Genomic DNA, 16,590 nt, shown 5'->3' with positions numbered 1-16,590 from the left:
ATATTAATCAATTCGGTTGTGTAGTTTCTGAGATAATAAAGTTTCGTGATTTTCACATTCGGTATATTACAGACGAAGTTACTGTTCGATTAGAGTAAAATTCAATAGGGTGTTATGAGGCAGCTAGACCTTTCATTTGACACCAATTTTGTGGAAATCGGGTCAGCCATCTCTGAGAAAAATGAGTGAGTCCAAGTAATCTTCGGAATATGTTCCTTTTCATAGCTGGATTTCACATTTTTAAACATAACAGGCAAAGTAATAGTCCGATTGCAAAAAAAATCAATAGGGTCTTATGGGGCAACTAGTCCTTCCATTTGGCACTGATTTTATGAAAATTGGTCCAGCCATCTCTGAGAAACATGAGTGAGATTAAACAGTCTTCAGAACACGTTTCTTTTCTTAACTTTTGAACCACGAATTCAATCTTTATAAAATTCAAAAGTTAAGGGTTTTCAGGTAGCCCGTTCATTTGAAACTAATTTTGTTCAAATCGGTGGTGTGGTTTTAGAGATAATGATGTTTCAAGATTTTTACATTTTGATACATAACCTCTGAACTATTCATCCGATTACAATGAAATTGAATAGGGTCGGCAAGACCTTTCATTTGCAATTAATTTCATGAAAATCGGTCCAGCCATCTCTGAGAAAAGTGAGTGAGAATAAAAATCTGCACATACACACACATACAGAAAATGCTCAGCTCGTCGAGCTGAGTCGAGTGATATATGCCATTCGGCCCTTTGAAGCACATTTATATCTTCGGTTTTGCAAGTGATTGCTATACCTATAGGCAAAAATACGATATCAATGAACGAACAGAAAGAAATTACTGTTGAAATCTGGCGCTCGAGATCTTTCGAAAATACGATTAATCTTCAATCACTTGTTTTTTTTTTGCTTTAAGAAAGGCACAGTTTTCTGTTCAAAATCTGTAGAGGAATAAAGGCAATCTGACAACACGCACTGGGAAAGCTGTTTCCACATTCAGTAAATTAGATAGCCGCGACACAATTTGATTGCTAGTATTAACTTTCAATAGCCTGTTTATTTGCCTTGAAAAAGGCATTTTACTGTTCAAAATTAGATTTGCTGATGGCAACCTATGTGCTGCCCCGAAAATGGGGGAATAGCGACACTCTGACGACACATGCTGAAAAGAACCGCGCTGCTACTGAGACATGTGACCATTATCAACCACCGGGCAAGTGATTTGTTTAATCGTAAATCAGCGATCAAGCAACCCGCTGCTACTGTTGCAATCCGCTCCTGCTACTGTCAACGTTTTGGACGGTCCGTCCAGTTCACCTTCCGACTAAGAAATGTAACTGAATTCACCAGAAACACTCTTTTATAGCCGAAGGGTGCTACGAAATTTTGTATCCAGCGAATAAACACACACTCTCACACGGGTTGAATATACTCCCGTTTTCATGACCTTTCAGGTCATCAAATCACGAATGTTGTTTTCCGACAGAATCATGACCTGTGACTCATGATCTCATGATGTCAACCCCGAATATCATGAGCTATGAAAAGCGTTTTCAAGAATGTGACTCATGGATATTATGAGCGTAACAAATCGCTGTCGCATGGACTCATAGAATCATGAAATATGACTCATGATACCATGGGTTGGACTCTAAATATCATGAGCTACTCAGAGCGTTTTTATAAATACGACTCATGACTGCTAAAAACGTAACACATATCTGTCAAACTGTGCGCCGGTATATTCAGTGATTGCAAGTTTAGAAACCGTGATTAATACCGTAGGTGGACTAGCGTATTTCATGTGCAAAACAAGGTTTTCGCGAGTGAACGTGTTGATAAAACATAAGACGAGTGTCCGGTTTCATAAATTTACTCAACACAGTATTATCAAGTGCGGTTGAAACTGAAACAACTGTGGCAGAGAACATACGATTGCTGCTAGAATTGATGGATAAGAAGCTGTGCGGCGAGTGTCATCTGCCTATTATTGATTTGAAACCAGTGCCCGCGGTTTCTGCGATGCCTTTTGTCACATCGGCTAGCAATGTTGTGAAATTAACGGTCGTGCCCACAAGGATTTGTTCGCACAAGGGAAGGCAATGCTTATTTGTCCCGCCTGTAAAGATAAATTAGGCGGTAGAAGAATTCGTGCCTATTTTGCCGAAAAACTAAATAATGTGCCGGCTGTGCCAACGAATGCTGTTCAATTTAAACAGCTGTGTGTGTACGTAATTCTGCAAGCCGCGGCAGTAACTCGTTCGATTTGAATGATCTTTCGGTTGCATCTATTCGCTTCGCATGAACTGTAAACTGCAGATTGGTGAAATACCTGTGTGTTCTCCAACCAGGTTTTCTGACAAATTTTGCTAGCGGAAATTTGGAACTGTAAACTATCTTGACACATCACTGAAGTTGAGCATAATAAAGACTTGTTTTTTTACGTGGAACTACATTTCTCAGGAAGATCGGCTACATTGGGGTGAAAATGAAAATATAAAAACGGAAAAGGGGACAAAATTGGTGTTTTTAATGCTTATAAGCCGCTTAGTTTCCAACGCATTCCCGTCGTTTTTGTAGCAATCAATTGAAAACTATCCACGCATGAGCCCCCAAATACAGACAATTGTAATTTGATTATTTGAACTATTGTAGGTAGCGAACGGCTTCGGCAGTGGTTAAGATTGCTGCAGAAAACCTGCCGAAGCCTTTCGCTACCCTACTATTGAAAATTGTTAAAATAACAAGAAATAAAACAAAATTTATTAAAAAGTCTTGAAAAAGCAATCAGTTTACTAGTGAAGGATGGGTGCTATGTAGCAGCGGGCAGCAGCGATAGCAAGATAGTAGTAGCAGCGTCAGCGGTAAGTGTAACGGTATTATCTTTTCTAGTAAAAAGCTGCTTATGTGCGGTAGCGACAATTCCTCCAGTGAAAAACTGCCGTATTTTGCCAACACACAAACGGGGGTGTTGGCAATCAAAATCTGTCTGTCGTCAAATTTTTAGTTCGAAAACAGCTTTTAATGTCAGGAATAGCACAGAGATGGGATCAGCATCATATCCTAAATTGAATTAAAAAACTAATTGTCCTTTTAAGGATGAACTAAATAGTCAATTGAAGAGTTAAAATTTTGTCGTTCATACATTACACCTTAATCAAAATGTTGGTGTGCCTTGATATAGACGATTGTAAATTCGATATGATCTTCATGTCTCAGTACGAGTTCGAAATTAAGATGTGCACCAAGGAACAAATAACTGAGTGACCAAATTTTTTATAAGTAGACCCTGTTGAAGTTTTCCACAATAATGCGAAGGAACCCAGCTTAGAGCAACCATCAACGTCAAACATTAGTTCTACTATTCAGGATGTCCATGATGTTCAACATTGTGGTCCCCGTGGTTCTGTGGTTAGCGGTGTCGGTCGGCTAGCTCTCCCACACGGTTGTGATATCGGGTTCGATTCCCGATCAGGTCGAGGAACTTTTCGAGCTGGAAATTTTCTCGACTCAGCACTGGGGCACGGTGTATCGTTGTACTTATCCTACAACATACAAAATGTGCCGAAAACAATATCGATAACGAATTCTCTCAACTAATCTAGTTGATCGAGACCGCATTAGCCCCCAGGCTAGCGTGCGATATTGTTGTTGTTATGATGTTCAACATATTGCTTTCTGAGAGAATTTGAGGCGACATTTTGACGACAACTTATAAACATTTAAGCATCTGATAAGAACAGCTTTTACTACATTTTCACAGTTTACCTAACTATAATCGATCCGCTGCATCATGCCACGCCATTCCGATGCGTCTTGAAACAATTATTTTTGGCTGGTCGTGCTCGCAAGTAGGGGAGTGCACGCAAATAAGACCGTAAATAGGAGTGTGTGTCCATGGTTTCGGGAGCGAAGAAAACTCGCAAGCGTCAACACTCGGTGGTGTGAAATTAAGGAAGTGTGAAAGAACGAGAGACAGTTCGAATGGTGGAGGTACTCCATTGTGTGTGTGATTTCGGTAGCGGTGAGAACACTACTTGGAGTATCGCATGCTCGTTTAGAGCGAGTTTAGCAACACTGGAGCATACAACCATAAGCCATTTGTAGTTAAAAAAAACTTCAAAACAAGTTGTTTTCCTTGTTTTGTGTTGCGAAATATTTTTTTTTGTGTATACTTTTATCGGTAAGATAAAACTGTTATCTGCAACTTTTCTGAAGAAGTCACACCGATCAAACCGTTCTGTCTCTAAAAATATTTTTTAACCATCCATAAGGCAATCCACGGGTGACGTTTCACTACTTGTACGTTTGTAATTGTTTTTTCAAGTTGCAAAACCAAAACACAACCAAACACAAAATCTTTTAATGCCGGAAAAAAATCTAAAGTGATATTTTATTATTGGGTAAAGGATTGTCACTAACCATACTGGAGCAACCGATCGTTTGTTTTTCGTGCTTTTCGATCCGGGTTGCATCCAAGTTGCGACCGTTCGAACATACCTAAGGCTGTCAAAAGTTGAAAACTAACTGAAATCAGCTGACCGCACCTGTCTCGTCGATTGCCTTAGCAACATCCATAAATTACGTAACGCTAAAAACCCAATTTTTGGACCCCCACCCTCCCATATGTAACGAAAAGTAACGCCAAAACCTACCCCCCATAAAAATTACGTAACGCTGTAGAAGAATATGCCAAATAAAAATGCTCATATTTGGAAAGTCTCTCCATGGATTTTTTGTTACGTAACGCCGATCTTACCTCCCCCTCCCCTATATAACAAATCGTAATGCCAAAAAATATATCCCCTCTTCCTCCTATAGGTATTACGTAATTTACGAATGCCGCCAAATTATTCGTGACCAAAAACAAAGAATAATAATAGCACAAAATGACATCTTCAGCCCATAAGAACATCTATGCAAAGTGCAAATGCAATGCTATGCAAATGACATTTAAAAAAAATAGATGAGAAACATTTTGTGTTCTCTAATGTCATCGATAAAGATTTACAGTACTTTTTTCAGAAAAAATAAAATCCGTTAGGAAAAACGATCAAAAATGGTTGAAATGTTATGTTAAATTGATTAGGGTATCGAACGTCTTTGGCAGGTTTTTGCATAATACTGCTGCAGAAAAGCTGCCAAAGAAAACTTATTAATTTATGTTTTACTTTGTTTTGCCGTGCAAATCATAAATAATACTGACTGTCGAACTTGTTACTACAAACGCAAATCCCGTAACGGTTTGGCATCTAAGACCGTGAACAAAATCTGATCTTTTACGATTTTTAGTTTTAAGTTGAAAAATTATAATTTCAATACTTCATAATCATGGATCAAATTCCAACTTATCAGAGTGATGAATCCAATTCAAAGTTTATGAACTTTATCCTAAGTTTAATGAATTGAAATAAATTACTGACTTCATAAACCAAAACACGAGCTCAAATATAATGTCTAATTTCATTCGTGGAACGCTACATCACATGAATTATATTTTCAGTTTCGTGATCGATAAATCATGACATTAAGATTTAATGAACCAAAGTGAAGTTTCATAAATTAAACGGACACCCAGTCCGCACAAATGACATGTTGGTGACCTTTAAGAGAAGGTTAATATTCGTATTAGGAATATTTTCTGTAAATGGTCAGGAATGCTGAAAAAGCGTCGAAATGGCGGGGCTTAGAGCCTTATACAATATTCTGCATTTACATGTTTTCAACTGTTTGATATTTATAGGAGAAACCAGACACGTTTCTCATTTTGTTTTAAGTTGTCCTCGCGAGTCGTATTTTTATCAACACGTTCATGAATATTTTTCGTACAAATTTCTAAAATAAAATAGACTGTTTGTGACCAGCTCCCGAACATTGCTATTTAATTTCTTTTATTTCGCTGATAAAATTTAGAAATGATTGAACATGTACATATTAGCAATAACATAGAACAAGTTGAATTTGCGATGAATGCCAAAAGCTATTTTCAAATGCAACCCCATTTTCATGGAGAAAGTATGTCGCCTACCCCTTAAAATTTTCGCGCGCCTTCCCAAAAATTAGGTTTTAGATAGTATTCGTAAAATTATAAATATTTTAGAAACACTAAAAATGAAATTTATTGTTTTTTTAAGCGTTTGTCTGTTAATGGATAACTCTTGTTGTAATTTTGTTACAAAATATTTGAAAATTATCGAGGAAAACTTCTAAATCATATTATGGTTTAATTTTGTAATATATGTACTACTTTCTTCAAGCATTGCCTCCATTTTAGTGAGCCAACAAACTTAAGGTGCTCGTCACCAATTCTTGGTGACTTTCGTAAAAAAGATGCATTCCTCTTACTAACGGTTATGGATCATTTCTTTATTCTTCAATGAACATCAATTAATACGGGGACTCTTTTGAGACTAATCGAACGTTAGTTTCAAGAAATACGTGACCTTATTAATTTCAACTAATCTTTTCGAAGCTACTTGATTAAAAAGGATAGTTACTAAAATTCCGCGAAATTTTTGAAAAGATCACATATTCATAACAACATTCGACATATTCTTTACAAAAGTCACGGTGACTCAAAAGTAACATTTGTTGATTGAAGCCCGATGTTCATTTTTCTGATATTTATTTAAACTAGAAGAGATGATTACCAAAATCACTGCGACAATGTTAATAACATATAAGTTTTTTTCAAAAGGTCACAAATTTTATTGAACAAAACTTTTGACAAATATTCTCACATAGAAGTCACAGTGATTAACAGGGGAAACTATTCCCATGAAGGTCACCATGAAGTTATCAGAAAAATTTAAATGTACCTTTTAATGACTTAGTGACTATTCTAAGATAACATAACATTTGTATTTCAATTTATCGCCGTGACTACTTAATGGAAAAAATAATTTCGTTTCACAAGTGGAATAATTTCGCCTGTGACCCTTCAGAGAAGAATAAATAAATTTTAGTTCAATTATCACAGAGACAAAATAAAAGAAAAATTTGTTCTTTAATCACAGCGCTAGTGTCTTTTGTAAGAAAACTAACACAAGTTTTTCTATAAAAAGTAATGGTTACTCGCGTACAAAAACAATTTCCATATTATTTTTAAAACATTCGGGGGACAATTGTAAGAAAAAAGTCTTATTTTATTTGTGACTCTCGTGCGGATTGGGCAATTTCGTGAATCGGATCGCACAAATCATGATTTCATGAAACTAGCCCAATCAATCACGCGTTCAATTCATGGTTTCCTAAATCAAAGCAAGGTTTTATAAATCGAACGCCCGATTTCATGAGTCAAATGCTATATGTCCCGACTCGCAACTCATGATTTCATAAATCAAAATCATGGTTCCAAAGCCAAAGCAAGAATTCATAAATCGAACGCCCGATTCCATGAGTCAAATGCTATATGTCCCGACTCGTAACTCATGATTTCATAAATCCAAATCATGGTCCCAGTAGCCAAAGCAAGAATTCATAAATCGAACACCCGATTCCTGGAGTCAAATGCTAAATTGCATGACTCGTGACTCATGATTTCACGAGTTCAGCTCATAATTTCATGGGTTAGAATAAGCCAAAGCAAAAATTCATAAATCAAACACTCGATTCCCGGAGCCAAATGCTATATTTTATGACTCGCATTTCATGATATCATAAATCACAATCATGGTTCCATGAGTCAAAGGGAGATTTCAGAAATTGAACGCCCGATTTCATGAGTCAAATGAGTCAAATTTTATGACCCATAGATCATGGTTTCAATCCAAATTGCTCATGATGTCAGCAAAACAGTAACGCACGGGGTGCGTTACGAACAATTGGCTCATGATTCCATGAGTCTTTACTCATGGTGTATATTCATACCATGAAAATACATCCAAATCATGAAATCATGAGTCATTTTGCCCGTTTTCGAGATTTTATTTCTACCCGTGCACACACGCAACGGTTTTAGCCCGTATCTTATTGCGGTTTGTAACATCAAGCGATTTCATTTGCTCGCTGTTGCGTGTTGCATCATGTTGCAACTTGGCAGCTGGGAGACGACGAAATTCTGTTCATGCTGATTGATTGAATCGACTTCATATTACCTCTGCATAGTCGAACTAACTACTTTTGTGAATGCGTTCTAACAGGGCAGTTTATTATTCGAAGTCGGTTATGCTGATCGCAGTCTTTGCGCTGCCCTACCGTGAGGGGTTAACTGAATAAAGTAAAAATTAGACAACTACAACAGAATTTGATTGCATCCCGCACAGAATGTCCGCATGTGTTGATGCCAGAAAATTATTAACCTTCAATTATTCGTTTATTTGCCTTGAAAAAGGCATTTTACGGTTTAAAATCGGTTGCTGATCGCAACCTTTGAGCTGCCCTAACAGTGGGGGAATTAAGATACACGGACAACATGCACTGTGGAAGCTATTTCACATTCAGTAAATTAGACGGGCGTCACAGATTTAAATTGCTAGGATCCAACACAGAACGCTTGCTTGCGTTGTCAAAAATTATTAACTTTCAATGACTTGTTTATTTGCCTTGAAAGAGGAATTTTGATGTTCAAAATTTGCTTTCCTAATGGCAATCTTCATGATGCTTCAACACGGGGTGAATAATGGCAGTCTGGCGACACACGCTGAGGAAAACCGCGCTGCTACTGAGACGTGATGACCAACCCCAGGGCAAGTGATTTGTTCAATTTGAAGGCAGCCACAGGCGCAACCCGCTGCTATATTCTGTTACCGCTGAGTGCTGATATCTGCTGCTACTGCTGTCAAAGTTGTGGACGGTCCATCCAGCTCACCTTCCGACTAATGAATGAAGCTAGTTTTCCCAGAAACACTCTTTTATAGCCGAAGGGTGCTACGAAATAGGCCACGCCTTTCAGTTTAGTTGTTCCATTCCCTAATGTTCTTCAGACAAATTAGGCCGTTACAAAATTTATTTTCATTTTATGTCACCCCCTCCTTCAAAAATCTTGAATACTGGAAGGGGAAGAAAAAAAAAGCTCAAACCGTTTTGTTAATTTTATTGGTTTTCCGACAGCATAAATGCTTTATTTAGCAACAAACAAGTCCAGTGACAGCGAGAGTGTCGTCAAAAGGCAAGCGAAATAAATAAGAATAATAATAAAGTGTTATTTTTCAACATTTATTTGAGTGCAAGTTACAAACGTCATAAGTTGCACACAAACTTTGATCAAAGATATTTCTTTTTTTTCGTCTCGGTGTTATTTATTTTTTGCCACCCCCTCTGCTAACTTCGATAACCTTGGACATAAAAAGAATTCGAAATTTGTATCAGCCTTATTCCACAATTCGCATATGATTTTTGTATCCAGCGAATAAACACCGATGGTGCTCTCACACACGCAACGGTTTCAACCCGTATCTTATTGCGATTTGTAACATCAAGCGATTTCGTTTGCTCGCTGTTGCGTGTTGCATCATGTTGCAACTTGGCAGCTGGGAGACGACGAAATTCTGTTAATGCTGATTGATTGAATCGACTTCATATTAGCTCTGCATAGTCGAACTAACTGCTTTTGTAAATGCGTTCTAACAGGGCAGTTTATTATTCAAAGTCGGTTATGCTGATCGCAGCCTTTGTGCTGCCCCAACAGTGGGGAGGATTAGGTAAATAAATAAAGTAAATTTTTTGACCGCGACAGAATTTGATTGCTAGGATCCAGCACAGAATGATTGTGTTATTGCCAAAAAATATTAACCTTCAATTACTTGATTATTTGCCTTGAGAAAGGCATTTTGCAGTTATAAATCTGTAAAAGCTGTTTTCTCATTCAGTAAATAAGACGGCCGCGCAGATTGTATTTTATTGGATTCAGCACAGAATGTGCTATTGCCAAGGTAAAGCAAAACTTCATTGCGGACAGAAGGCCGAAGCCCTTAACTGGCAAATCGAGACGTTTGGTGCTACCACGCTGCTGCTGTGTACTGTGATTTGTTTGGCGCAACCCGCTACTGCTACTACCGCAAATCGCTACGCTGTAGCTCACTAGTTATACTATTCTGTCGACCTTTTTAGGGAAAGGCAGCGAGCGACCAATCAGAGGACGTAATTTTCGTTTCAACTAGGCTTGACAATTATCAATAGTACAATAGTTCGTGCAATCAATCAACAATTTTCTACATTTGGGTGGATGCGTGTATAATTTTCCAATCAATTGCTGCAAAAATGGAAGCAATCGGTTGAAAACAAACCGATTTATAAGCATTTAAAAAGGGACAATTTTCGTCCCCTTTTCGTAAATAGTTTTCCTACTTACATCCCTATGTGGTAGGCTTAAGAAAAACGTAGTTCTACGTCAAAATATTTTCGGTAGCAATATTAGCTGGGGTAATAGGTGTATTTTCATTTCTACCGTGTTTTGCTTACCTCCCATGTAAACGGTCATTTTCGAACAACCAACATTAGGCGGTAGAATGTTCGAGCTACCTGTAACCTGTGCATATGTTAAGCGAGTATGCAAAGGAGTAGAAAAAGTGGGCGATACTGGTACGCTTGGAGAATTATGTTTTGAAGTTTGTTTTGATTGGGAAATTGAATTTTGTTTACCTTGCCTTGCCTTAACAATTGCTAAACGGACTGGGCATTGATAAAAATTTGACATATGATTGCCGTTACAATTCGCACAGCGAAAATTTTTACTCTCTTTCACAGGACAAGTGTCCTTTTTGTGAGAAGTCTCCACAAATAAGGCATTTTTGGTCCATGTTACAGAATTTTGAACCATGGCCATAACGTTGGCAAATACGGCATTGGGTGATACGCTTTTCACCTCCGCCAATCTTTCGATATAATTTCCATTTCACTCGCACATTATGGATAGCATGTGCTTTGTCAAAAAATTGGTGCGGTTAAAATCAATTAAATAATTAACAAGGGAAATTCCAGCTCTCTGACTGTTTACGTCTCGTGATTTTTGTTTCATTAGAATTACTTGGGTAGGGGCTATGCCAAGTAATTCTGTTAAAGTAAGTTTGATATCATCAACGGTTTGATCGTTGGTGAGACTTTTCAATACGACCTTGAAAGGCTTGGCGCTAGTGTTATATGTAAAAAATTGGTCTCTTCGGCCAATTTGATAAGTAACTTTGACATCGGAGAGAAACGTAGAAAGTTCTCTTTTAAAAATGTTATATTCAGAAGCAATAGTTACCACAATAGGTGGAACTTTCTCTTTTTTTGAAGAAAATTTCAGTTTGAATAATTTTACTTTCGAAAATTTCAATTTCGCCGGCTTCTTGCTCAGGCAGAATATCAAATAAATTTTCATTGCATAAACTAGTGTCAGAAAGAGATGCCTATCTTTTCCTCCCCGTAGCGATGATTGGTTTGTTTTTTCGCCCTTTCAGGTGATACGAAAAAAATTCACAAATAATATCAAATTAATCTTGAGGAAGAAAGAAATAGGTAGTCTTGAGAAAGACTGATATAAGTTAACTTCCAGGTAATCTTTAAAAGACACACTGACAAAACATAAACTTTGAAGCTATACTACCGCGCATAGCATGTCAGTCCCATTTGCATTTTCAGCAAGCCGAGAAAAACGCGTTTTTATATAATTTCATACCATTGCATCTTATGAGATGGGACAATATGTTTGGATGTTTTCCCGAAGTTTTTTAGAACAAAGTTGTTGAGTCCATCTATTGATACGAGACAATGCATAGTTAGCTACCATTTCCGCGTATTAACTCAATTTTAGTGAAAATGCAAATGGGACTGACTTGCTATGCGCGGCAGTATAGGCAGTCAAAGACCAGTCTACAAGCAACCGAAAACACGTCTGACCTGTCGGGCAGCTCAAGACGCACTGACTAAGCTTTGTTGTTTGTCAATATCTGGTTGTGATAATAAAAGCAGAGCCTTGGTGCTACATTTCGATTCGGAACTCGACCTTCTGTTATTTTACTATACACAGACTTCGCAACAAACTGTTAAGTGTACAGGACAATTGCGAGGCTAACGCTACGATCCTATTGACACTAACAGTCTCTCCCGAGTCGAGACTCAAACCTACGACGATTGGTTTGTTAGGACAGCATCGTACCTCGTTCTCCTGCTCGGGACGCGTTTCGATGGGGGTTTCATCATCCAGGGATCGTCTCGACTTTATTATAAAACCTTCAGTAACATGTTGCAGAAAATAAAAGGGGGGGTAAAATTTGAATACCAATTACCCAACTTTATCGTGCTCATTCCAAAAAGCAAGTTTTTATCTTTCTTTTTAGTCCTCTATTTTTGAATGCAATGAAAATAAATACTTACAGTCAAACATCTCAGTCCAGTAATTATATATCGAATGCTGTTTAAAGTTATCTCTGACGATTCGCTGACATCTAAGTGCTCCAAATCCGGAAGTTTTTCGACCATCATTTTTATAACACCATCATTGACGCCCGGGCATCCGCGTAGCGTAAGATGCTTGATACGAAAGCATTTAACAAACATTTCTTGAAGACCAACGCTTGAGATCTGAAGAAACAGAAACATTCAAGAGGAAGTTAGGCTCCAATACCCTAGATGTACCCCTTTATTTTCGTTTACGAGCATATTCGACTTTTGAAAGGGCTATATCCGTTTTCGAATACGCTTAAAAAAGCGACGTTTAAATGTTCAAATCGATTCGAACAAGTTGCAAGTTGGAATGTGCCGTAAACAAAAATAAAGGTTAATTTTTAGTTTTTAAATAGTTTATTTGACACGGCACGATACAATTTATGTTTAACTGAGCCAAGTACATTTTTTTTAAATTTCAAATCAACAGGGAAAAGAGGGAGGCACATTTTTTATATCTCGCGGCCGACTACGAGCTAGTGGGGATTTAAGGTGAGAGGAGGGGTGTTACAATTTTGTTTTTAACTATTTTATATTACAGAATGTATTCATGTGTACGTGGCTAACCAGTGATGTTCTATTTGAGCAGTTTTGGTCTGAGGTGTCTGCGTAAACATAGAGATGCCGAGTCTTCGTTTTAGTGTCTCCAGCCGGGTGTATCATTCTCTTTCAGTTTGTGACAGAAATTGTATTCTAGCAAATAGATAAAATAAATCAAATTTTAATGCCAGCATTTTTTATAAACCCGTATAGCTGTGTCATGTACTGGAGATCACCGCTTCCCAGAATGTCTCTAACGGGTACGTTCGGTTGTTTTCGTCGGGCCCGAAGGGAATCTATAAGCTCAGACCTAGCACCACAGTATTCGGTACACGACCAAACAACATGCTCGATGTCATGGTAGCCATCGCCACAAACGCAGTGATTACTGTCTACAAGCCCTATACGAGAGATGCGTGTTTAACGTATAGTGATTGGACATAAGTCTGGACATCACGCGAATGAAGTCCCGACCTACATCCAACCCCTTGAACCATGCTTTCGTCGATACCTTAGGAAAAATGGAATGTAGCCACCGTCCCAGTTCATCTGAGTTCCATGATGATTGCCAACTGTTGAGTGTTCTCTGACGCAAAATGCTATAAAATTCATCATAAGCAATTGGTCTTACATAAATATCGCCATCAATAGCACCCACCTTAGCTAAAGCGTCAGCCTTTTCATTGCCCGGAATGGAACAATGACAAGGGACCCACGCTAAGGTAACCCGGTAATTTTTATCTGTTAAAGCACATTAAAACCGCCGTATTTTCCCCAGGAAATACGGGGTGTGCTTCACAGTCTTCATCGATCGCAGAGCCTCAATGGCACTGAGACTGTCTGTGAAGATGAAGTAGTGGTCTATGGGCAGGGTTTCGATGATCCCAAGAGAGTACTGAATGGCAGCAAGTTCTGCGACGTACACGGAAGCAGGAGCATCGAGTTTGTAGGAGGCGGTAAAATTTTCGTGGAAAACACCGAAGCCAGTGGACTCATCTAGATTAGATCCGTCAGTGTAAAACATTTTATCACAACTAACGAGTTTGAACTTATTCGAAAAAATCTAAGGGATCTCTTGCGGTCGCAATTGATCCGGGATACCAATAATATCTTCTTTCATGGTGGTGTCGAAGAATATAGCATTATTAGAAGTATCTAAAAGTGCGACATTGGAGGAATCGTATGAAGAAGGATTAATATCTTGAGCCATATAGTCAAAATATAAAGTCATAAATCTGGATTGAGATTGAAGGTCGACCAACCTCTCGAAATTTTCAATTACTAATGGGTTCATAACTGTGCATCGAATTAGCAACCGGTAAGAGAGATTCCAAAAACGATGTTTCAACGGAAGAATACCCGCTAGCACTTCAAGACTCATCGTATGGGTCGACTGCATGCAACCTAAGGCAATACGCAAACAACGATATTGTATTCGTTCCAGTTTGATCAAATGTGTGTTTGCTGCGGAGCGGAAGCAGAAACACCCGTACTCAATTACAGACAATATCGTTGTTTGGTAAAGCCTTAGAAGGTCTCCTGGGTGAGCTTCCCACCAGGTTCCGGTAATCGTACGAAGAAAATTAATCCTCTGTTGGCATTTTCGTGTCAGATACCTAATATGGCAAGCCCAGGTGCATTTAGAGTCGAACCAGACCCCGAGATATTTAGCGACTAAAACCTGAGTGATTGTTTTACCCGTTAGTAGGAGCTGCAGCTGAGCTGGGTTATGCTTCCTAGAAAAAACGACCAGCTCAGTTTTCTCCGGAGAGAATTCGATACCCAACTTAAGAGCCCATTCAGAGGTATCTTGCAATGGTCCTTGCAGATCGTTAGCCTCGCTTCCAGTAACGGATACAACGCTATCGTCTGCAAGTTACCGTAGCGTGCATGAATTTGCAAGACATTTATCGATGTCATTGACGCAAAAATTATATAAGAGAGGGCTTAAACATGAGCCCTGGGGAAGACCCATGTAACTAATTCGGGAAGTTGTCGAATCACCATGTGAGAAATACATATGCTTTTCTGACAACAAATTGAGCAAAAAATTATTCAAATTTGGTGAAAGTCCCTGCGAATGAAGTTTCTCGCTTAAAACTTCAACAGAGACAGAGTCAAAAGCCCCCTTTTTGTCCAAAAATGCAGAAGCCATTTGCTCTTTTCGAGCAAAGGCGAGTTGAATTTCGGTAGAAAGCAACGCTAGGCAATCGTTCGTTCCTTTGCCCCGGCGAAAGCCAAATTGAGTATCTGAAAGTAAACCATTTGTTTCGACCCATTTGTCTAACCGTAGGAGGATCATTTTCTCCATTAATTTCCGGAGGCAAGAGAGCATAGCAATCGGCCTATAAGAATTGTGATCAGAGGCAGGTTTTCCGGGTTTTCGAATAGCAAGGACTTTTACCTCCCTCCAGTCGTGCGGAACAATGTTCAGCTCAAGAAACTTATTGAACAAGTCCAACAAGCGTCTTTTTGCAGAGTCGGGTAGATTCTTCAACAAGTTGAATTTAATTCTATCCAACCCTGGAGCTTTATTGTTGCACGAGAGGAGAGCCATTGAAAATTCCAACATCGAAAATGGAGGCTCTTCCGTAGCTACTAAAAACGCGTCGCGAAAGGTCTTCTGTTCGGGGACAGAGTCCGGACAGACCTTTTTGGCATAATCGAGTATCCAGCGATCTGAATACTTCTCGGACTCATTCGAAACGTTACGATTCCGCATGCGTCTGGCGATATCCCAAAGAGTGCTCATCGCTGTTTCCCTCGACAACGCGTTTACAAACCGCCGCCAGTATTCGCGTTTTTTTGCTTTTATCAAGCTCTTCATCTGTCTATCCAGTACATCGTACTTTCGGAGCAAATCGATAGTGCCTTGTTCTCGGAAGGCCAAATACACCGAGGACCTTCGCGCGTACAGGTCTGAGCACTCTTTGTCCCACCTCTTGGAGGGAGGGTGCCGTCTAATCGTTACCCGGGTATCGGTTTCGTCTGAGCTTGAGTCGCGGCGTCGATGATCAAGCGAGAAAGGAATGGGTATTCTTCCTCCGGAGGAAGTTCCACGTGGGACTCGATTCTTTGCGATATTTTGGTCTCATAAAACTTCCAATCAATGTTACGTGTGAGGTCATACGAAATATTGATTGGATCCGTTGGAGTTGACCCATTAGTAATTGAGAAAACGATTGGTAGGTGATCACTACCGTGGGGATCGTTGATTACTTTCCACCGGCAATCTAACGCTAGTGATGTCGAGCAAAGGGATAGGTCAAGCACGCTTTCACGTGCTGGAGGATTAGGTACACGTGTCGCTTCCCCAGTATTCAAAAGTGTCGTATTGAAGTCGTCGATTAAGTTACAGATTAAAGAAGATCGGTTGTCGTCGTACAGCGACCCCCATAGGGAACAGTGAGAATTAAAATCTCCCAATATCAAAAAAGGCGCGGGAAGCAACTCTGCTATATTAGTGAGATGCCTCTGTTCAATCCGCGCGGATGGAGGGATATATAACGAAACAAGCCATAGGTCATTTCCATTCATATTCGTTTGAATAGCAACGACTTCAATATTCGAGATCGAGGGGAGGTCGATTCTGAAGAAGGAATAGCACTTTTTAATCCCTAAAAGTACCCCTCCACCGTGTGAGTCTCGATCTCGACGAATAATGTTAAAATCGTGGAAATTGAGTTGATCG

General features: G+C 39.1%; 1 protein-coding gene across 17 annotated transcripts in view; it reads right to left on the bottom strand.

The window, feature by feature from the left end:
* LOC129732735 (uncharacterized) overlaps window positions 1-16,590 on the bottom strand; it is a 123,989-nt gene that overhangs the window by 46,717 nt on the left and 60,682 nt on the right. For 16 of the 17 annotated variants that reach the window (XR_008729330.1, XR_008729331.1, XR_008729332.1 and 13 more), the window contains one exon: window positions 12,291-12,497. The exons of the other annotated variant lie outside the window; for it this stretch is intronic. Coding sequence is in view for 8 of the 16 variants with exons in the window: in XM_055693878.1 (XP_055549853.1) it covers window positions 12,291-12,497 (207 nt within the window). In the remaining 8 variants the exon portion in view is untranslated. The remainder of the gene's footprint in view (window positions 1-12,290; window positions 12,498-16,590) is intronic. 17 annotated transcript variants of the gene reach the window in all.

This window comes from Wyeomyia smithii, chromosome 3, assembly GCF_029784165.1.
Source record: "Wyeomyia smithii strain HCP4-BCI-WySm-NY-G18 chromosome 3, ASM2978416v1, whole genome shotgun sequence".
NCBI classification, from domain to species: Eukaryota; Metazoa; Arthropoda; class Insecta; order Diptera; family Culicidae; genus Wyeomyia; species Wyeomyia smithii.
The sequence above is the reverse complement of the archived record's forward strand: the minus strand, read 5'-3'. Positions and strand labels throughout refer to the sequence as shown.